The 22,251-nt window shown below is 48.7% G+C and overlaps 2 protein-coding genes across 5 annotated transcripts in view; one reads left to right on the plus strand and one right to left on the minus strand.

Annotated features, from left to right (window-relative positions):
- FLNB (filamin B) overlaps positions 1-6,325 on the plus strand; it is a 73,816-nt gene extending 67,491 nt beyond the window's left edge. For 2 of the 4 annotated variants that reach the window (XM_075762070.1, XM_075762071.1), the window contains 3 exons: positions 2,443-2,661; positions 3,608-3,811; positions 4,515-6,325. In XM_075762070.1, the coding sequence (XP_075618185.1) occupies positions 2,443-2,661; positions 3,608-3,811; positions 4,515-4,702 (611 nt within the window). In that variant the 3' untranslated portion in view covers positions 4,703-6,325. The remainder of the gene's footprint in view (positions 1-2,442; positions 2,662-3,607; positions 3,812-4,514) is intronic. The other 2 variants (XM_075762072.1, XM_075762074.1) reach the window with 1 other exon arrangement.
- Positions 6,326-15,014: 8,689 nt separating this feature from the next.
- Positions 15,015-20,856, minus strand: DNASE1L3 (deoxyribonuclease 1L3). Its single transcript, XM_075762075.1, has 8 exons — positions 20,664-20,856; positions 18,916-19,004; positions 18,183-18,275; positions 17,770-17,882; positions 17,115-17,227; positions 16,584-16,741; positions 15,603-15,699; positions 15,015-15,356 (listed from the first exon to the last, which is right to left on the minus strand). The coding sequence occupies exons 1-8, from the start codon at positions 20,793-20,795 to the stop codon at positions 15,228-15,230; spliced, it is 924 nt and encodes a 307-aa protein (XP_075618190.1). The 5' UTR covers positions 20,796-20,856; the 3' UTR covers positions 15,015-15,227.
- Between the last annotated feature and the right edge of the window lie 1,395 nt (positions 20,857-22,251).

The raw sequence follows: 22,251 nt of genomic DNA on the forward strand, positions 1-22,251 counted from the left end.
TACAGCTTTGATACAGACCTGTTTGCACTTTGGCTTTCTGAGAGAGACAGAAGCTGTTCCTGTGCGTATTGTTACATGACTTTCCCTGCTGAGGCAGCTGAACTAACCCACATTCTCTGCCAACCTGGGCACAGGCTAATTTTGCTTTCTTGCATGCTCCTCAAGTCTTATAACCATCGAATAGCAAGACTGCAGGCTATGCTGAGCCTTAACGAACTTAAAACCTCTGTCAACCAGCAACTGTAGCACAAGTTCACGTGAACTAGTCAGCAGCTGAGCTACGACTCTGCCGGTTAGCTTAGCTCCACGTCGGTGGTCCCTTGGAGCCCCGGAGATACTCTGGCTCCTTTCCACGCGTGAACACAATGTCTGCAAAGGCCAGAGGCTTTTGTGAATGCAGATACTGAGTTGGCTGTCTCGTTGAAGGAGGCTTGTTTAACTTACCCCTGTTAATGAAATGGGTACGAGGGGTGTACCCAGTTACCTTCAGTGCTTGTACCTCTAAGAAATTTCAAGTTAAATGTAGTACGATGTGTCAGCTCTAGGGAGTAGGGTGGATTGTTCTGTTTGTAGTGTGCTATACGTGCTTCAGATGCAGCAGATTCTGACTCTTCTTGGAAATCTGACACCTAGTTATCATCTGCTGTGTCTGCCCCATCTGATAGTTCTTAACTCAAGAATGTAGGGTTTAGGGTTGTTTTTTTTTTCATTTATATGATTTATGGCCTTAGTAAGAACGTATGAAAACATTCCAGGATATGCACTTCAATTTATTTAATTGTCTGCTTTCTTGGGCCACACACACAGGTGAATAGCAGAGTAAAACTGATTTTTTTTTTTTCCTTTTGATATGCAAGATGGTAGCTAGTCCCTCTTATCCTATCTACTGCTATCTTTTGTGGATTTCATTTCATACCCTTTTTTCTCCCTGGAAAAAAAAAATTACTGCAGTTAGTCAAAGCTTCTGCTGTTCTGGAGAGACCAAGCAGTTGGTTTTGGAAACACGCGGATATACTTTGTAAAATAACAATATTGTAGCCTGTGCTGCTTTAATAGGTGGAAACAAAAGCACTCATTAATACTAGCCACTGATGCATCAGGGACAGGGGAATTTTTCTCCATCTATAAAGGTGCTTGGGGTTGTTTTTAATCTAAATAGACTGTTTAACTTCAGCAAAGTTACTCTGTGCCCCCTTGTTGAATCCTGGCTGTTGCCAAAAGCTCAGTGCCCTGGGAGCTGCTGAGCAGCGGTTCTGAACAATGATCTAGTGTAGAGGTTTCAATAGCTGGTGGCTGAGCACCTGAAACGTCCCCCCAGGAGGGGTGCGTGTCTGCAGCCTCCAACAATGCGAGCCTTCATTTGGGGCCCAGGGAAAAAGCAGTGACTTCGGAGCAAGAAGTCTTCACTGAGCGACTGTGAAGCTTGCTGGCTTTGGAAATTAATTTTCCTCAGGGTGAGCAGTGCGTTTTGCAAGCTGACTGCCTTACCTCCCAGGCAGGCGGTGCCGCTGAGATTTACTGCTAAAGCACTGGAAGATGGTAAAACCCACTGTGGGAGCTGGGTTCTTCCAGCATTGCAACACAGCAGCCTCTTGTGTGGAGAGGCTAGAAACTTCTCCGTAGTTTATCACCATGCTTGTATGCTTCGGTCACAGCTGTAGTAAACTTTCCCATAACCGTCCTGGTTTTGATTGAGCTTGAGCACTTTATTCTTCCTCAGCAGTGTCTGATACAACAGCCCAAAGATCATAAATATTTGAAGCCAGAGTTTGACAGTAAATTATTCGGGGGCTGAAAGCCTTGCTTAATTTTTTTCTTGTGTTGCTGGCATTGTGTCATTGGCTTAGTATTAGCAGCAATAATTCAGCTGCTTAACCAGATGCTGTAATTAAACAAGCTTTTGTTTCCACAGACTGCTTGGAGTGCTGTTGCTGAGCAGTTCAAATACCCATCGAACATTCCTCCAGATCTCCTGCCCTTTATCTCTCTTGCTTTCTTGTGGGCTCTTCACTGCTGATTTATGGTTCAGGCAGTGAGACGGCGAGCTTTCCTGAGCTTAGCCGTGCAGGAGGCTGTGTCGGTGCAAGCTCCGACGCCCAGCAGAAAGGCTCTTCTTGTAAGAGTTTTCTCCCAAAGCCATGCTTTTGATGCCGAATTACTTCCGTATCACTCCTGGAGGGCTCTCATGACCCCTTCTCCCACACAGTCATGCAACGTGAGTGGAGGAGGGCGCCGGGGTGCCGGCGTGGAGACTGCTGGGGGTGCAGAACCCCCGGTCAGGGCTGGCCTGTGCGAGGGTGCTGAGCGGGGGGGCGCATGCTGTCCCTCCCTGCATGCAGCCTCGTCTTGCACCAAATTACCCGTTCCTATTTAATAACTGAGGCTGCTTGTGTTACATCGGGTGTGAGGAAGAGTGTGTCTTACTGTGCTACATCTTTCTAGGATTGCAGTCGGAGTTTTTCATTAACACGACCAAGGCTGGTCCAGGTACCCTCTCTGTTACAATTGAAGGGCCATCAAAGGTGAAAATGGACTGCCAGGAAACTCCAGAAGGTTACAAAGTCATGTACACACCCATGGCTCCAGGAAACTATTTAATTGGAGTTAAATATGGTGGACCTAACCACATAGTGGGCAGCCCCTTCAAGGCAAAGGTTACAGGTAAAAAGTTAACCAGTATTTACTGTGTGCCTGAAATAGTTTATGTCATTCAGCAAATATGTCCCTCTGAGAGAGTGAGGCATTCAGGTCTAGATGCTCAAAAACATGAGAAGCAAAATGTTTCTCCCCATCACCTCCGAAGCCTAGATGAGGGATCTCAGAAGGCTACAGGCATGTTAGTCGTGGAGCTTGGCAGCTTGACTCAGTGGAGGGCCCTAAAACAGCTTCATGGGGGAATATTAAATCCTGACCTAGCACTAGGCTGTTGCATTGGCAACAGGGAAATATGACTTATTTACCCATTTCCCCCCAAAGCCTGAAACCTGGTCACCTGTAGCATAAGTGATGCCACTCTTGGTCTCATTTTGGTGCAGGTGTCACCTAACCAAAGGTCAGTAACGTCTGGGAGGCTTTTAGATGATGTGAGGAAGGCTGGTTTAGGAAGCTCTTTCTCTTTTCAGTGCTATGTTTAAGCACAGACTGGAGTTCATCTCTGCTGCTGCCCCTGAGCTAGTGAACCCTCTCCTGGTCCTTGTTGCGCGGTGATGTTTTTGGGAGCGGACAGCAGGGACCGCGCTCCCCTGGGCTGGGACATGCTCTGCTTTCAAAATGGGTTACTGCAAAATTGCATCTGCTTTTCTGCCAACTCTAGTAATTTTTGGCATTTGGTGATTGGAGCACAATTAACTCTTCTTAAGCGGCCAGCTTTGCTTAATGAATCCTGAAGTTCCTGTGGTCCTTTAACCACTCAAGGGCCCTGGGATGGGGTTGTTGCCAGCGTTGCTGGAAGATGTCGGCTTAAAAACCCAAGTAGGAAATTGCTCCTCTCCAAAAATGCATTTTGGATGCAGAATGCATGCTAGTCATTAGAAGGGTTTTGAAACCTCCTTGTAAATGCTTTTCAGATGGGGTGAATCTGAATGTCAGAAGTCTTTTCTGTTTCCAGGACAGCGACTGGTTAGCCCAGGCAGTGCCAACGAAACTTCTTCCATCCTGGTAGAGTCGGTGACAAGGTCATCAACGGAGACGTGCTATAGCGCCATTCCCAAATCCACCTCGGATGCTAGCAAAGTGGTTTCCCGGGGAGCAGGACTCTCAAAGGCTTTTGTGGGTCAGAAAAGCTCTTTCTCCGTGGACTGCAGCAAAGCAGGTATGGCTACAGGAACCAGCTGGATGTCAGGGTGGTTTAGCTGGACTTTTTTTGCCCTAAACCAGCTTGCAAAGTTAAAATTTAGAGCTTGAGGTGATGATCCGGTTCTAAGAAAAGCTCTAAATGCTACACAGCACTCACCAAATCAATCCTAATATAGAGGCTGTAAAGATGCCAGTTCCTCTCCAAATGGCTTTATCTGAGCCAGGTGCGCCTGAAAGCAACCACAGGGTTATGGCACAAGAACAAACAGGTTGCTGAATTTAAGCAACCCTCGTGGCGCATTGTAGTGTGTAATGTGAGGTGTTCCCATAAGGCTTGAGTGCTGATCATCATCATCTGGGAGCTTTGTGGTGGGTGGATTACAGGCCAGCCGTGTTCACTGGTCTCTGCTATTAATTTCTAACGAAGTACTGGAAAGGCAGTGCCTGCTTGCTTTCACGAGCAGTGCTAATGTCTCTGGTTAGATAGTGGCAGCCTGTCGGGCCTGGCAAAATGTCCAAATAAAGCCTTGCTTCTATGAGGTTGAAGGCTTTTTAAAATAAAATTCCTTCTTACACCAAATGAGTTTAGCCACACCTCAGACTACTGCTTTTTGAATTAAAATAACAAAATCCTTGTTTTATGGAGCTACTATGTTATGGTACAACCATGCTTGTTTGTTTAAGCTTAGGAATGATAACAGGCTGTTATTTTGCTGTAGGTTCAAATATGTTGTTAGTTGGCGTCCACGGACCTACAATACCATGTGAAGAAGTATCCATCAAGCATTTGGGCAGCCATCAGTACAACGTAACGTACGTCGTCAAGGAAAGGGGTGACTATATTCTGGCGGTGAAATGGGGTGACGAGCACATCCCCGGGAGTCCCTTCCATGTCACCGTTCCTTAAACTCGCCAAGCGTCAGAGGCGATCTTTGCGTTTGCAGTTCAGATGTAGAGTTATACCAGGTGCAGTCCTGTTGCAAAATGCAGTATCTAGATACACACGGCTCACATTTCAATACAGTCAGAAGTAAACTCTGTAACTTTATTTTTTACAAGCATTTCACTTCTATCCTACTTACCAACCTAATATCAATTTATTTAATGTCCTCCTCAAATTGTACCTTTGCAGTACTGTCTGGGTCACTGTTAATGTTTGGAGAATCATGTGGATAACGAGACACTAATTTCCCTTGCGGATGTTAAAGACTTTAGATGTTAACTGAAAACTGGAATTTGTCTTTGTAATTGGGTATCTATCTTAACTACTGATTTTATTTGACTGGAGACTTTACGTTTTAGTTATGGAATATGACTTGGGCTGTCCCCAGTTCAAATTCTTTTCTGTAAAGAAATGAGGTAAAACTGGTACTATAATAGGTGCCTTTGTATACTTGATCAATTTTAACGCTTAACATTATAAAAAGCTACTACAAGTGGCTTTACCACTCAAATTTAAAATGTTTTTGAAAATGCTTTGCTAATGGTTTACATTTAGGAAAAGTTTATCTTTTATAGCAAACCAAAAGTAGACTGAAAATGACTTCCTGGAAGCTTTCAGCCTTTCTATGTTAACGCTTTGTAAATCTAGACAGGTAGCTTTTTGGCCATGATGCTAGCAACGCGGTTTTTAATTCGCTTGGGATTCTGATGAAATTTCTGTAACTTTACAGGTAACTCCTCACACTCTTTGATTTATTTTAAGAACAATCCCCCAGTTTGGCTGGGTTTAATAAAGCCCCTAAACTTGCCAAGCCAGGTGTAGCTCTCACCTGTGTGACCCAAAATCGATGCAGGTCAGTGCACAGCGGTGTATGGGGGAGATGATCAGCGGTTTCCCTGGAGGCTGCAGGCCAGGCACGTAGCTGAGATGGTGCCAAGCCAGCCTGGGGATGGGACCCCTACATCTGTAGCTGGGTATGAGGCGGGAGGGAGGGCGGGAGTGCAAATCTGCCGATAATAGCAATATGAATCAACAAACCTGTAGTTGGTACACGTTGTTTTATTATATCTCAGGACGTGCCTGAAGCACGCTCATCTCTCCTGAAATCCCCTTTACACTGTAAAAGGCATTCCTGCTGAGGGTCAGGGAGTGAAAACTTCCATTATAACATGTCTGTTTGTCCTGGATTGCTCCATGTTACTTCCCAAGTGTGTATCTGAATTGTTGTCAGCTGCTGGGGCTTTAGTAAACCCTCCAAATGAGCTTTAACTCTGTGATTAGGAGAAGGTAGGATTTGTTAAAAACCTGTTGAAATGTCACTGTCTGTCCCTAGGGAGATGTTCACGCTTACGGTTCTGTAGTTACGTAGGGATGCACTCCCCTCCAGCACAGTCATCGGGGAAATAAAGGAAGGTTGGGGTTTTTTTACTGTGCTTTTTTTGTGCCTTAATGTGAAATGCTCACTACATTGTAAACTAGGAAGTAAAACCAAAATAAACTGGAATAAAATGCAGGATTGTAAAATTGTATCTTATAACTTATTAAATAGAAATGTTTGCTTCATTAAAATGTGCATGTTAAAAACAACATTGGATTCTTTTCATATGTAGTCAGTAAAGTTCAAGCTAAAACTACAGCACGCAGCAGCTTCAGGCAGACCAAATAACCCCAGACCGTGAGCCGTGCAGGTAGCTGTGAAAAACTTGGGCATAACCTCAGTGCCATTCTTTTTTTTTTTTCCCTCTAATCCACCTTTTTTTTTTTTCTCCTAAAACAAAATGTCTGGCAGAAAATTGAGCCATGGCACAAACATACTGAGCGGCAGTGGGCAGAGTGTGAACGGGGCGTGACACAACCGTGCTGGTTGTCCTCTCCGTAGACCCCAGGCACTGGGGCAGTGGTGCTGGGGAGCGCCCTGTCCCTGGCAAGGTTGTAGGTCTGATCCCGGGGCGCTGCCAGTGGCACCCGCCGGCTCCTCCAGGCTCTCTCGGGTTGTTTGCAGAAGGTGGTTCCCGCTGTGGTGCTGCACCCGGGGCCGGCTGGCTCCGGCACACGGCCATGGAAACCAGCAGATGTTTTCCCAAACACGGCTCCCACTGCAAGCTTTGCTGAAACCTGAGACACAGCGGCTGCCAAGGACTTTCTTGCCCCAGGTTTATCAGATTATTTCCTTTTTATAGTTAACTGTGTTTCATTAGCTTTGTGCTATGTCAGCTTGAACCTCCTATTTAATGTTTTTAAACAAAACAAAAAAAACCCCTGGATACAGCTGGTGGGTTGAGTAAACCTTGAGAGCCTCTGTAACTCTTATTGCCCAGTAAACCTGCTCTTGTCTGGCCTTCTCTTGCCTGTTGCTGCTGGCTTGTTTGCTCTAATCCCACTAGCTGAAATTAATGGGAGTTGTCTGTGAAGTTGGTGGACCCTGATTGTAACCTTGCATGAGGTTACCTTCAGCAAAACCTGAGCCCTTCTTCAAGTGAGCAATTGTGTCGTGCCTGGGCACTGAGAGATGTGGGGTGGCTGCAGAAATTAACTTGCTAAGGACAGCAGGCACCCAGTGGCATTGATTAGAGGAGTTCTTGGTGCAACTTGGCTGCATCGATCTTTGGCAGCAATGTTCAGCCAACTCCACCAGCTCTGGCAGCTGAGGACTGATTTTGTGTTGGGCACAAAGCGGCGCTTTGGGGGAACCCTATGCTTTGCTTTTGGTCTTTGGCACCTTGACCAAAGCTTCCATTTGCAGTGCCCACCTTAGCAGGCAGCTGTGGGGCTGGGGCGATGGTGTACCAGCTTACTGGTGTCCCAGTGCCTCTTGCTGGGTAGACTTGCCATTGTGTGAGATGCATTTTCTTCGTTATTTGCAAGGGACGGGCATGGATTTTTGCCTCTAGCTGTGGAATTGGACTATGCTTTTTTGTGGGGGTTTTTTTCCTGCCAATTTGGTTGAACTTAAGTTCTTTTTCTTTGTTTATAATCTCTCTCCTTGGTGGTGGTTTGCAGTAGGATTTGGCCACCTGGACCTGTGTGTCCTGCTGGGAACTCCTCCATCCCTCCTCAGCTGTCCCAAACTGTCCTGCGAGCACTCAGCTAGATCTGGCAATGCCCTTGGTAGCCAGCTGGACCCTTGCCTGCTGGTGGCCAGTGACCCGGGGCACCACCATGTAGAAAAGCCTGCTGGGGCCCAGTGCACCTTCAGGAGGTTCACCAGGCATTTTGGTGGGTGGTGGAAGGTAAGTCCCTGCAGCACACCAACCCAGAGATGGTAACTCTCAAGAGCATCCCATCCTCCTGTCTGGTATTGGTGGGTTTTGATGTTAGAAGCATTGTTGATCTTGGTGGGCCAGGGAGGGGTCTTTGGAGATAATGTCCTGGAGCTCCTCACAACCTGCACACCCAGCCTGTCCTTCACTTTGCTCAAGTCCGTCCTGTAGCAGTCCCTGTCCGTGTACTGTCCTTGTTCCTGCCGTACCCTGGGCTCTCACCTGTGTTTGCCGCCTGCTGCCCTTCTCCTTTGGTTTGGGGAGCTGCTGGCGTTTCCTCTTAGGACTCCTCTAGGTGTCCCTGGCCTTCCCCCATCTGTTTCTGGTGCGGTCACTGGAGCCAGCACGGCAAATATCTCGTATACTTGGGTGTTGCTCAAAACTGAGAATTGCATTTAGTCTTGTGCAGCTGTTGTACAGAAAGGCAGGCAAGAGAGCATCCACCGCTTCTCTGCTGATCGACGCCTTGGAGGCTGCTCCCGGGGAGACACGAGGTGGCCGACAGCCCTTCCGCGCACATATGGTGTACTCAAACCTGCTGACAGCACGGCCCTCGCGTTCTGTGCCACTCACAAACGTGAATGGAAGCCTTTTGTTTTATTGTGTGTGATACAAAAGAGGCAAGAGGTCTCGTGTTAGCTGGGGGAGGCAGCTTGTTACGGGCCTGGCCCTGGCAGGCGCACTCTGACAGCAGCAAGGGCCCTGGTGTGCTGTGGGTGTCCTTCACGTGGGGTACAAAGCCGCCTTCTGTGCAGCTCCAGCACCCGTCTGCGCACCGTTTTGGGGGAAAACCCTGGGCACAGCCACTTTCTCAGCCGCTGTTTGGTCCCAGGCTGCAGCGCACACTTCAAACTTTGCCCTCTCTGTCATTTGCTGCAGCATTGCCCTGGCAGCATGGGCGTTTGCTTTTCAAAGTAGCTTCAGCCTTTTTGAAATAAAGCATTAAAGTGCAGCCCCTTCCAAATGGTGTAGAGGGGTGTTTCTGCTCGGCCCCTTGCCTCAGCTAGGGCCAAAGGTGATCCAGGGCCTGCTGAGAGCTGGTTGTCTCCTTCAGCGTTCGCACGCCGGTAAAATAGCTCTCATGCTATTTGTCACCTGGTTTATTATTCTTCTTGCAATATAATAAACCTTGGATGGTATTGTTTGGGGCGTATTTGCTTTGTTAATGGGCTAAATCCTGTCCCCCGTGACGCGTGTGCTGAGGCGTGCCTGGGGCGTTTGGTGAGCGGCAGGGCTGAGCGCAGGGTGCGCGGGCCGAGTGGGGCTGATGGTACCGCTTTGCCCTTCCAGTATCAGTGTAAGTGATTGTCTTTAATAAATTAGATATGTATATCTTTATTTTAATAATTTAATTTGTTAAATCTTTAAATTATTTCAATTTTTTTATTAATATTTGGTTTAAGTTATATATATATAATATATATTTTTTAAATATATTAAAGATAAACCATTATACTTCATTTTTCTGGAGGTGTTGTTGCAGGATTAAGTCTCCAGTCCATGCCAGGGACTGTGCAGGGTACTTTGGATCTCCCCTCACCGCCCAAACAGCATGGAGCTGCCCTGTTTATTGGGTGTGTTAGCAACGCGGGTGGTGGGGCTCTTGCTTAGCAGTACTGTGGTTTGGGTCCGATTATGCAAACCCTGTAATTAGTTAATTCATTTTCCCTCTAATTGTCTGTGGAAAGCAGATTGTGAAGTTTCCAATCCAGAACCTGCTTTTTTTCCTTACTCAGTTTTAACTTCTAAATACATTTGTTTTAAACTGATTTGATGTTATTTTCAAATTTTTTTACCCTACATTGAAATGTACTTGCAGTACCGACGATGCACCTTTCTCACTTAAAAAAAAGGAAACTGCGTATTAGTCACACGTAAAAGCCTGTCCAAAGTGGTTACATATAAACAGACATCACTTGACAGAAACTGGGATGGAGTTGCATGAAACTTAATTCAGGGAATGGCACAATGCTTTCTTACACAGTGTTTTTTATTTGTTTGAAGAAAAACTCTTTCCAAAGCATTTGTTATCGTGACAGCTGGCTATGCCACACTCTCCCATGGGCCAAATGAAACTGGTTGCCCAGTTTGGCTTTTGCCAGGTCAGGGACAGCTCTGGACCCGCTGGCATGCAGGGGACGGGGTCTTGCAAAGCTGCTGTCAGCATTCCCAAGTGTTTATTCTGTGCTCTGTGCCAGCTGGCTTGGAAGATCTTATTTTCCTTATTATTTTCCTTATTATTTTCCACATCTCCTGTCCGCATCCAGAGTGGCAGAAAGGAGTGTCTGAAGCTTTGCCGCTGGCAGTGGCAGGTCAGGAGCAAACCCTCCTGGTACCCACACCTTTCAACATCAAACTCTCCAAATCCTGTAAGCTAATGTTTATTTTAAAAAAATATTTTTCGCTGTATTACAGTAACTTAGAGATATTCCCATCCCCATCCTGCCATGAGATGCCACATCTTTAGAGCTCTATCCGAGCTGGAGAAGAAGCAGCAGAACGGGCTACAGCAGTATTTTTTTTTTCTCTGCAGCCTGCAGTAATCGTTAATATTCAGCAGGTCCCTCTCGCAGAAGGTTATCAAAACAGCCCTGCTGCCAGCTTTTGCTCTGGTATGGGGCTGTTTCCCCAGGGCCTCCTGGGAAAATGCTTTTAAATGGCTTTTCAGAATTTCTCAGACTTTCAGAGTTAATTTTCATAGTTGTGAATTTATATTGCACACTTAAAAAAGACATTGTCACTAAATCAGACTGGATTTATAGCTTGCGTTGCTATTAATTTGACCAAGATTTAAAGCAAATTCTTCATATAACAGAAATGAAAGGCTAATATATGTGATTTATTTAAAAAAAATTGATAGGCAAAATATGATTTAGCAGGACCCCGAGGTATGTTTGACAGCTCTTTCCTGTGATGAACTGCCTTTCTGCAGGACCTTGGTACTTGCAAATATTTACATCCATGCTTAGCTGGAAGCCTGTGAATCCTTTGAGCCCTGTGGAGGAGCTGGCCTTGCTGGGAGGGTATTTCTTTCTGACAGTGATGTCCTGCTAGGGTATTTTTCGGGGGGGAGGGTGGGGTTTTGCCTTTGGCTTCACTGAAAATGGCTGGGGTCAGGCCCTCCTCCTCCCAGCTGAGACGCACAGAAAGCGGTCATGTCTCAAATGCCAGCTTTTGCAGAGCTTTTCAGGGAAGGTTTCTGGTTCCTTTGCCAATATGGAAATTAATTCCTATAAATCTGTCTCCTGACTAACAGAAAATACCCTGCAAACACTGACAGCTGAGGGACTATATTTAAAATGACACATGAAGTATTTCACCTTGCTTTTTGCACCAGCTAGAAAGTCAGACTGCGTAGAAAGGGTGTTCATAGACCAGGTGATAGTGGAGAGGTTGTGTCGCAACCCTTGGGACAGTGGAGAGGAACATGGTCTAAACCCGGGCCCCAGGGGGTGCAGGAAGAGCCCCCGATCCAAATTGCAGTTTCCTGCAGCACTGGAGAAGGGAGTCAGCGGCATCTGCTGCAGGCGGGCACGCAGAAAGGGGCTGGTGGTGCTGGAGCGGTCTCGCATCGCTCCCAAACCACGTACAAGGCACCAAAGGGCAGAAGCGGCGTCAGTGAAAGACATCCCGAGGGGCCAGGCGGGCTGGAAAGGCTGTGATCGCTGCTGGACTAAACCAGCCGCCCTGATGCTCCTGGTGCAGGTATGGCAAGGGACACCAAGGAGTCCCCTGGGTGGATGTGCCCCAATCTGCCAGCACCTCGTCGTGGGAGCTGCTGCCCGCAGGCGGGGCAGTCCTGGAAAGGCCACCGCGGTGTATTTCCTAGTTAAATAACTGTGGACAATGAATACACAGGCCTGGAGCCAAAAAATGTGCTATTTTTTTGTTGCAAAACTCATTTACAGACACAGCGAGACCAGGGAGGGACACACTGGGGTCATCTCTGGGGGCAGTGAATAGAAACGGTCTGTACGGAGACCCATACAGGAATGCAGATCTCTGAGCTCCCAGCTAAGCATGAACTCGTGTTTCCTCGCCGCAGCTGGGTTCGCCGGCTGTGCCGTGCCGTGCCGTGCCGTGCCGTGCCGTGCCGTGCCGTGCCGTGCCGTGCCGTGCTGTGCCGTGCGGACCTGAGCGCCGCGGGGTGCCCGCCGGATGCACGGCAGTGCCGCCAGGGGGCGCGCTAGTGACGCTGAGTGCCCGCGCGGCTCCGCGGCAGGGCTGGCCGGGCGGCTCTGCAGGAGGGAGGAACCTGCCGCTGCCTGGGCAGGGGCTGACACGGGTTGTGGAAATACATTGAATGACCCATAGGTGGAGGAAAAACAAAATATGTGATTTTATTTTTTTTTTCAAATTGTTTTCCTTTTCAGTAAAGGCAGGAAAAAGATGACTGCTACCTTCACCTTCTGCTCTCCGTCTCCTTGGCTTTCTCGGCAGAGAAAAGCCCCACCAGGGATGACCGGACGCTGTGCTGCAGGGAGACTGGGAACAAGCTTCCCATGGATGCCGTGTGGGGACTGCCCAGGGAGCCTCTGCTCCGCTCTTGGTCCTTTTCTGCGGTGGATGCTCCATCAGTGGGTGGCCAAGTCCAGCCTGGGCCATCGAGCTGCTCTCTGCAGTCCCTCCAGGCACCAAGGGAGCAGTGAAGCAGCCGGGCTTGGACCAGCTGCTGGTTTTGGTAGTCTCACACCGGTAGGCTCTTTGATTTTTCTGTCTTTGATCTTTCTGCCTTTGATATTGCTATCAAACGAATCTGTGGAATAAACACAGGAATATCTATAGAGACTGACTGTGCTGACTGTACAAACTTCGGATACCTCCCGGTCCCTATCAAACGATATGAACTGAACACAGATGCTGTCTGTCTGCTTAGTCCCACAAAAATGCATCCCGGCTCTCGTGGAGGAGCATCATTTTGCATTAAGATGTCTCTCTGCCGGTCAAATGCTCAGCCTCTCTGCAACAGCATCTCCAGACTGACAGCTGCTAACATCATGCCTGAGGCTGCAGCCGCTGCAGCAGCTACTCTCTGGCCACGTCTCTTCTCTTCAGATGCTGGGTGAAGGATTATATTTGTCATGGTTTTACCCCAGCCAGCAGCTGAGCACCACGCAGCCGCTCATTCACTTCCCCCCCCCCAGTGGGATGGGGAGGAGAATGGGAAGGAAAAGACAAGACCTGGTGGGTTGGTATAAGGACAGTTTACTAGGATAGCAAAGGGAGAGGGGAAGACAAAACAAAACAAAACAGTACTTAACAGAGTATACGAAACTGATGATACAGAATGCAGTTTCTCACCCGAGGACCGTACAACTGAGACCTGTCCCGAAACCGGACTGTCCCCGAGCCATGTGTCCTGGAGCTGCTACTGCCCCTCCCTGGCTAGCCCCCTTTTATGCTGAGCATGATGTCACATGGTATGGAATACCCCCTTTGGCTAGTTTGGGTCACCTGTACTGTCTATGTCCCCTCCCAATTCCTTGTGCACCCCCAGCCGTCCCGCTGGCAGGGCCATGCGAGGAGCAGAAAAGGCCTTGGCCCCGCATAAACACTGCTCAACAACAGGTCCATAGAACAAAAACATCTCTGTATTATCAATGCTGTCTCCAGCACAAATCCAAAACATATCCCCACACTAGCTACTATGAAGAAAAATCAATCCTCTCAGCTGAAACCAGGACAATATTCAATGTCACAAATAAGGACAAAGGTTTCTCAGCAAAACTTAGTCATAGTTACGTATTTTTCATGATCGAATGTATCCATTATTGCTTTCTTGGAATGTGATTTATTCCTTTGTGCATTGCTTCTTTCTGAAAGCCAAAAGACAGTAGGGATTTACGTAGGACTAAGACATAAGACCAGAGACTCAGACTGATTTCAGCTTTCACGTGAACCATCGCTGATGTCAGCCAGACAGTAGCATTTCTATAAAAATCCCAATGTAAATATTTCTTCTAAATCAGGCTCTTTCTCTTCTTTTGCCTTGGCTGGAGTATAACCAAGGGAGCTTATGAAATGCTGCATTGTTTCAAGATTAATTACTATTGAAAGTTGGGGGGGTTGTTGTCTGCCCTGCACACCCTCCCCCTTGGGATAATCTCCTCTCAGTTTTGTTTTTTCCCTCAAATTCTTTCTCCCCAGACAGTGAGTTTTGCAAAGGCCAAACTGTTTTCCTCCCCTAAAAGCGTGTATCATTTGCTAGCCCTCCCTGTCCCATCAGCAGACAAGCCAGGGCGTGTTGATGGAGGGAGATGAATATTTGCCTCTACTAACAGTTGGATTATTCCCACTTTTCAGATGCCATCTGTGTGACAGGGTTTGGTTTGCACTAAATACAGCCTGTGGGCTGAGCTGAGAAAACAGATTGCTGCACCACTACATTAAATAATCATCATTAAATTTTGGTTCATTGGAGAACTTTAGGCTGCCATGGAGGTTTTTTGAGAGGGGAGATGCAGCTCGCTTCCATGTCAGGATGCTGAAATCAGATTTTAATTTAAGTTTTGCTCACGCTCTCTGCTGGCAGCGCTGTCACCTGGGATCTGCAGGACTTCTCACCTGCAGTTTGCAGGCAGGGTGAGGGCAGCTGGCAGGCAGGCAGGGGTAGGAACCCAGCGCTCTGTCCCTGATGCTCCCTGGCTGGGCTAGTGCAGAAAAGGGGCTCTCACTGCCTGTCCCTCTGTCTTTTCTTTCTGTCTTTCCCCAAGTCTTTGATGCTGTGAGCAGTTTTAAACCAGACCAAGAAAATACTCTAAATTCAGCAACATTTTACATTGCAAATCACCAGGCACAGACCTGTGTCCCACCAGTCGCGGCTCTGAAGCATCCACACACATGCAGGATGCAGAAAGGTCCTTCTAATCCCTGCCCCTGCAGAGGAATGGCAGAGCTCCAGAGCCTGTGTGAACAGATGGAGATCCCTGTCCTTCAGCCCTTACAGGTAAAGCGTACAGACGTATTTTATCCTTTTCGTAGCTCATTACATTTGGGAACAGTACATAAGTCTAGTGTGCTGCTTATAGATTATTTATTTTCATGTACAATAAGGAAAATAACCTGAAGGTTTAATTCACTTCTTACCCAGAATATTTGAAGTTTAACAAAATATTTGTTTGTTTTTTTCCACTAAATATTGCACTTGCTGTGAGTATATCTACACTAGTCTTCTACAAGATCTGTTGGCTTCCATGTATTTCCACACCATGTGAGAGGACTCGGCACACTCATGAGTTCGAGCGACGGCTCTTTCTTGGTCTCCTCCTCCTTGAAAACTGTGATTTCAGCCAGTTGAAGAAGCCGCCTCTTGTTTTTAACTCAAACTCTACAGGGAAGTGGTCGCTCACCCCCAGTGCCTGCAAGTCAATGGCACAGAGGGGTTAGGGGCCGGCTGCCCATGCTCAGTCCAAACCCTGCCCCACGGGATGTCACCGCTGCGGCGGGGAGGTAATATGGGGAGGTGCAATGCGAGCATTGCATCACTTTGGGAGTATATAATGGTTTTACGGACAAGACCATGTTCAAAACTGCATGGATACTGTTGGCTTTGCGCCCCTTTGTTAGCCCTTGCCCCACAGCTGTGGAGGCCATGCTGTGCCTACCTGCTCCTCAGTCATCTGGAAGTCCTTCTGGAAATCAAAGATGTTGGCAGAATGTGGCACAACAGAGTGGATGAGATTCTGCCCACTGACAACAATCCTGCAAAGAGCAAGGTAACAGGGTGCTGTTATGTGGTACCTGACCAGTGGCAACCATGCTGCACTGAGCTGGTGGCCAGAGAGGTGATCTTGATGGGGTCACAGCTACGTATGGTTTGTCCTTTCCCATGGGCTGCCTATTTAGAGATGCCAGCCTGTACTTTCTGCTGTTTGGCTGATTGCTTTCCTTGGGAGTGAGACACTTAAACACCTTGGTGTGTGTTGGCCTTGGAAGCCAACTCATTATCTAAACCACCCCAACAGTTCTGCAAAGTTCAAAGCCATTCTTTGGATACAAAAAATCATAGGACACCAATGACTGGAGTATCAGATCTAGAAGCTTGTACTGCAGGAGGTTTAAGGCTTGACTTACTGTGGGCTCTGATGAGCTGATGTATTTATTGTCCCTGCTGAGGGACCTCTAGGTAGCAGCAGGACTTGCCATGTGCCTGGGGAAGGCGAGGCATCCCATCTCCTGAGTAGAGCTGGATTTTGCATTTGTCAATCCAAATTATGAATGCCAGAGCAAAAACCATGGTGCAAAGCTGGCACGGAGGAGGCAGCAGCGCCTTCCACCTGGATGGCTGCAGGGCTCTGCAGATGAGAAGGGCTGCGTAATTGCCTGTCATTTATCTCTGCTTAAGCTGGAGCAATGGCTGGTGCTTGCATGAAATCTTGTCCTTTCTGCAAAACTGCTTGCCAACAAACCTGCAAAGTGCTTTGTGCTCATGACTAGAAGTATTCAGATCTCGTTTTCCCCTGGACACTGTTTTATCTTTGAAGGCCCCATGCACATTTGCTTTATCTGACAGTCACTGACACCTTTCCATATTTTTTTTCTCAGAAAGTCATAAACAGGGAGCTGTTTGGCAGTAAACCTTTTACCTGTCATACGGGCAGCTTGTGCTTCTCTTCACCGTCGTGTCATTTTTGTCGCCAATTAGCCAGATGAATTCAGAGTAAGTCCTCAGCCGGATGTTCTTCCACTGCTTTTGGGGAACGTAGCTGCATCCAGCATTAAAGTCCCCCATGAAGATGAAGTTCTGGAAGGTAGGAGGGTTTTCAAAAGTAATCATGAGGACAGGTCTTCAAAAGAAGTCCAGCAAGGACTTTTAGGGTCAACAAATGCTCCCAGTAGCCCATACAGCGCCAGTAGTGAGCGTTCATTGAGTGCACTGGGGCTTCTCCTTTCTGCTGGGCACACCATCAAGGTATGCTGATAAAATAGCAGTTTTATTGGGAGATCATGTTTACCAATTAAAATGTGGAGAACTCAGTGAAAATGCGTCAAAGAAAGACTCAAAATCTGGGGCTTGTTTTCAGTGGTTTTAAGGTTATCAGGCTGTGACTAGCAAATAGCGTGCCAGGTGAGTCGGTACCAAAGCCACTGTTAGTAACATAGATGTGTTAACTAACCTCGGTTTTCCAGCGCTGTTTTACGTCTAAATACACGTCATAGAGCTCATCAATCTCCCGTACTGCTGTCTCCGGTGTGGTGTGCAGAGGGATTATAGCAAAATCTTTGACAGCTTAAAAAAAAAGGTAAAAACCCAGGAAAAATGTAATGGTTAAACAAACACTGATTCACAAAGAAACAGAGATTGACTTGGAAGCAAGAAGGTTTTTCTGAAGAAGAAACAGCTTCTGTTCTGGCTGTGGATCAGAGGCGTTTGCCGTGTAATTGCACAGAGCTCCCCATCAGCTGCCCAGTCGCTGCTGAGCTGCGACACGATGAGGTGCTGGGTCACGGTAAGGCAAACCCTGCTCTGACACCGATGGCAACAGCTGCTCCTGGGGCTGTGCCGGCGCTATGGAGTACATCCACTAAACCAGTGCCCGTGGCAGCGGCAGAGGCTTTCCTGGGGTTGCAGGGCTGTGGTGTGCACTGAGCTGTGGGCAATGCCGGAGACAGCAGCCCCAAAGGCAAATGCTGCTCTTGTAAGGAAATGCAGTGTGGGGTCAGGATGTGGCCCCTTTCGCCTGCCCCCACCACGCACTCGGGTCCAGCCAGCACCATCTTGTTCTGTGAGAGTCGCCAGTGGAAAAACAATCTGTTTCTAAAACGTCTCACCGGTTTTTGGAGACTGGAACCAGATGGCAAAGGGCTCTCTGGAGAAGGCATCCTCATCCCCGGGCTGGGTGTCAGGGTACTGGTAGGTTTGTTTCACCGATACCAGATGGTGCCTGCAGCACAATAAACAGGATAGGGCATGTTGCGCTCATGGCTCACCAGGATGTGACTTACGCTGACTCTGTGCTCTGATCTGGACTCTGGGCCGTGGTTCGGGACAGATACAGCCAGGCTGGTGGCTGCGCCTGGGACGATCCCCACACCCGGGCACAGCTCATCCCACCTGCACAGCCCGCATCTCTCCAGCTCCCTCGGAGCAAGCCATCACCACCACGTCCAGCCCGTCTCTACAGGGCTGTGATGCAGGAGGGCAGAGTAAGGGGCTGGCTCGCTGGTGAGGGGGGCTCGCTCACCTGTAGATGAAGGCGTACTGCTCCTTGTAGCTCTTCCTTCCCAGCCTCTGGCTGACCACACAGCTGTATTCCTCCTTCGGCCCCTTCAGCTGACTGGAAGGAAAGCGGTGTGCCTGAGTTTATTTCTGCATTCACAAAGGGCCAAAGAGGAGATAATTCTGCCTGTGCCCAGGGGTAGGGGACATTGCCTGCCTGACCTCAGAGGTGGGTGGTTAGAGACAAAAAGCCTTCTCAGGACCTGTGGTCTGGACCTGTGCCCCACCACTGGCTCTTCCACTCTACATCCTCTCTGCTTATTGCAGCCTCTGTCTCTCTTTCAGCTGGGTCTCACGTCCAGCCAGGTGTACGCCGCTCTTTCCCCCGGACCGGCAGTCCAGGCAGGCAATCCCCAATCCGCAGCAATTCCCAGCCCTGCAGAAAGGCCCCTGCCCTGCTGCAGCTGGTGCTAGCCAGGTGAGGGCCTGTCCCTCCCTTCTGTTTTCTTTTGAGAATTAATCTTTAACAAATTGAATCTAAAGTGGTTATTTTTATTTAAAAATATGCATCCTACAGCAGTCTGGAGCTGGCTTTGCTCTTGACCTTCAGTGAGGCTGGCAGAGCCGGGTCCTTCCTCGACGGCTGGGACAGAGCCCAGACCCTGAGCTTTCGCCCCGGTAAGGCAGTGCTGAGCAGAGCGCAGGCTCTTGCCAACCATCTTTCCCAATATTTGCCTACTTGCCCATGGCTACCTTACCTGGTGAGCTTCTCCACCAGGAGAGGACAAACCAGGTTCTTGTTCTCCTTTATTTCCATCAGCAACGTGATGTCGCAGCGAGAAATGATCTGCAAGGGGAAGGAGCAGAAGCAAGTTTGTACATGGTAGGTTTTTAGAAAGAGATTAGAAAGAAGTGGTTACTGGTGTGGGGGAAGTCCTTTGTGGAAGAAGTGGCACCCAGCCTGGGGTCGTGGAAGGGGGCCAGCAGCTGGAGCAAAGCCCTTCTGCTTTCAGACCTGCCTCACGCCCGCACGGGAGCTGGGAGAGGGAACTGGGAAGCAGACCAGTTTCGGATTTATTGAAAAACTTTTGCGCCTGCCCCTGAGGAGGAAGTGTGGAGGGGAAGGGGCAGCAAGAGCTGCTGCTGTGAGCCCGCTCTCCCCCCGCCACTGCTGGGGCGCTGCCCCTGCCCCCTCCACGGTCGGTTGTGCTTTTCTCTCCCCCCCACCCCGCCATATAGGTTTTCTTCTCTGCTTTGGACCGGTGCTACGCACAAGCATCCCAACTCACTGGGTGCCCGGATGGATGTGGCAGAAGGATTGGGGGGGCACTGAGGAGAGTCTCTTCAAATCTATCATCAATCCACTGCAATGGTTCCCATCCTTTTTCTGGTGTACATACCCCTAAGGTCCTATCGCTATGCTGTGCCTTCTGAAAGCTGCGTGTGCTGTCAGCATTCACCTGTCCCGGTCATCTGTTGTAGACCCCTCTGAAATAGCCCATAAAACCCAAAGCAACCCCCAGTCTGAAAACAGGGTCCCGGCACCCCTGGGCTGCAGCACTGCAGAGGAGCCGCAGGGTGCTGGGGAGAGCGGGGGAGGCTGCCCCAGCCTGGCGCAGCTCCCGTGGCCGGTGCTGGGACTCCCCGTGGGAAAGCCCGGCTCACCCCACAGCCCGGCATGCTCAGGGGCTTCCTTCTGCCCTCGGTTTTGTAATTTTTTGAATTTTGTGGATAATATTTCTGGAAAAAAAGCCCCTTGTTGCCCCCTGAAACTTGTAAGAAATTAATATATTGCCCATAGTGCTGACAGTATCGGAAGAAGGATCCAGAAGTGCAAACCCCTCTGCTCCAGCTGTTTGGAACGAAAGGATTAAAGCCCAACTAAAGGGTGGCATTCCTCGCTGCTGCTGTTTGGCACATGCAGCCATCCCGCTAACACCGAGCACCGCATACTGTGGCATCTCAGAGGGCACTTGCAAAAGCTGTAAGTCCAAAACATAGATCTTTTTAAAAGCTGAGTTATCTTCAGCTGCTGCAGAGGAAGCCTGATGGGTTTATTTACATAAATTAGTAATCAGGCTTTTCAATTTTGTACCACACTTTAATATGGTACTCTCTGCTGTCCTGAGAATACATTTAATTAGACAAGAATATTTCAGAATAATTAGTACATAAGCAAGGTAAATAATGGATCACAAAACAAAGCTCTATGGATTCAAAGTGAAAATTATTTTTACTGTGCACTGAGGTTTTCCTCCTTTCCTAACTCCACTTCCAAAGGAAACAGTAAATGTTGTTTCTGTTATATTCCCATATAGGTTAAAATAACAGCAAACACCCTACTCAACCACAGGCTGATTTTTACTTTAACAGTATAAAATTTTCTAAATTAACTTTTTTTTTTTACTTCAAATTCAACTGTGAAAAATAAATGAAGTGGAAGATTATGTAGCTAAGAAATCCTCAGACAGCTCAATGTCTCTCTCAGCCAGGCAAACAAACATACCTTTACCACGGCATCGACGACTTCAGGTCTGGCTATTTTTGTTTCTCCAAAAGATCTCACATTGAAGGAGCAGATTTTTAGGCTCAGAGATGGGTCGAAATTGAAGAGCGAAAGCAAGATGAAGAGCAACATCTTCAGGGACTTGGACAAAATGAGTTGCTGTGAGTGTGGCTATAAATACATATCTGTGTGTGTGTTTGTGCATCTGTCCCTCTGTGGCCAGTTGGGAGGTCAAACTGAGCAGTCAGCTGTGTCAGTCATGAACATGAACAGGAATCACCATTTCCTCCTTTCCCTTACTTTCATCTCCCAGCACGAAGCAGCATGGAGACTTTGAACTTCTGCCTTGGGGGAAAACCAGCTCTTCCGAGCCAACCTCTCCAGCCTGGAGAAGCAACTGCTCCACCAGACCCCAGCATCCCTCCCCACAGGGAGGCACCCGCTGTGGGATGCCTGCCATGCCTGGGCACCAGTCAGAACCACCCCAGGCAGTGCTGTGCCAGGATGGGGCTCCCTGGACCACCCCAGGAGAGAGGTCAAGAGCCTGCAGGACCAGGAGGTAGATGGGGCAGATGGTGAAAGGGTCTGGGAAGCGGCAGTGGGGAGAGAAGGGTTTCTGGAGGGCACTGGTGGTGGGCACAAGAAACCCTGGTGAAAGGCAATAGTTGTGGGACACCCTGGACATCGAGGTTTTGATCATAGCCATGTTTTGTCCTGCTTTTGCCTTGGTCAGAAAGTCGTGCCGTGACAAAGTCATAAACTGTCCAGCGCTCCAGATCACGTGCTTTTACCCGCTTCTCCCTTCACCCAGAACTGTGACGTGCCCTGCTGCGGGACAGTTGTTGCAGTCTGTTTGCCCACAGTTAACAGGGCCCGCTGGCTCAGCCGCCGCGGTGCAGCCTTGGGGAAGGTATGTGATGCCCCTAGTGCTGCCCCCCAAACTCCTGGCCAAGTGTCCCCAGCACAGCAGTCTCAGGCTGGTGACCAAGGCTGCATGCGCATGGCTCTGGCTCATGCCACGTGGCGGAAGGGGATACACAAGTTTGGCCAAGATGACACTCGAGTGAGGATGCTGCAGCTGGGATGGTTTTTGCAGGGAAACCATCCCCCTGCCCTCCCTTCCTCCTCCACCATGTGCCAGCCCTCAGCCAGAGATGCATTTGCCAGCCCCCAGTCAGGTACAATGACAGGAGGTATAACAAGAGGTCAGGCTAAATGGTGTCTTCAAGTGTCTTGGCTTTTTCTCCGTGTGCTTACAGGGTGCTTTCACATCCTCTCTCCTTTTCCTGAGAACAGCCATGAAGGCTGCTTGCACCCTGCTGCCCTGCCTGCATGGCTGCCCGTGAAGATCCAGCTCCAGAAGCTCCAGCGCATGGCTCCTGACCCTGCCTAAATCAATTAAACAGAGTCAGATGGAGCTGGCACAAAACACAGCGCCTGGGGGGCTCCCAAAAATGCAGCACGGCTGACCACAGTGAGATCCCAGTCTTGCTGGGGAGACGGCTGTGGCTCTCCAGAGTGCGCACTGTGTGCTTGGGAACAGGGCACCACAAATCCAGTTTGGCTAGACAGGGATCTGGAGCGATTG

The sequence above is a fragment of the Balearica regulorum genome, chromosome 10 (assembly GCF_011004875.1).
Source record: "Balearica regulorum gibbericeps isolate bBalReg1 chromosome 10, bBalReg1.pri, whole genome shotgun sequence".
NCBI classification, from domain to species: domain Eukaryota; kingdom Metazoa; phylum Chordata; class Aves; order Gruiformes; family Gruidae; genus Balearica; species Balearica regulorum.

Bases quoted from the DNA above. Each gene is read 5' to 3' on its own strand.
- DNASE1L3 (XM_075762075.1), bottom strand. From the start codon at position 20,795: ATGTTGCTCTTCATCTTGCTTTCGCTCTTCAATTTCGACCCATCTCTG. The intron at 19,005-20,663 runs GTATGTTTGTTT...TTCCCCTTGCAG, and splicing joins TCGTCGATGCCGTGGTAAAG to ATCATTTCTCGCTGCGACAT. The intron at 16,742-17,114 runs GTTAGTTAACAC...CCTACCTTCCAG, and splicing joins AACAGCGCTGGAAAACCGAG to AACTTCATCTTCATGGGGGA.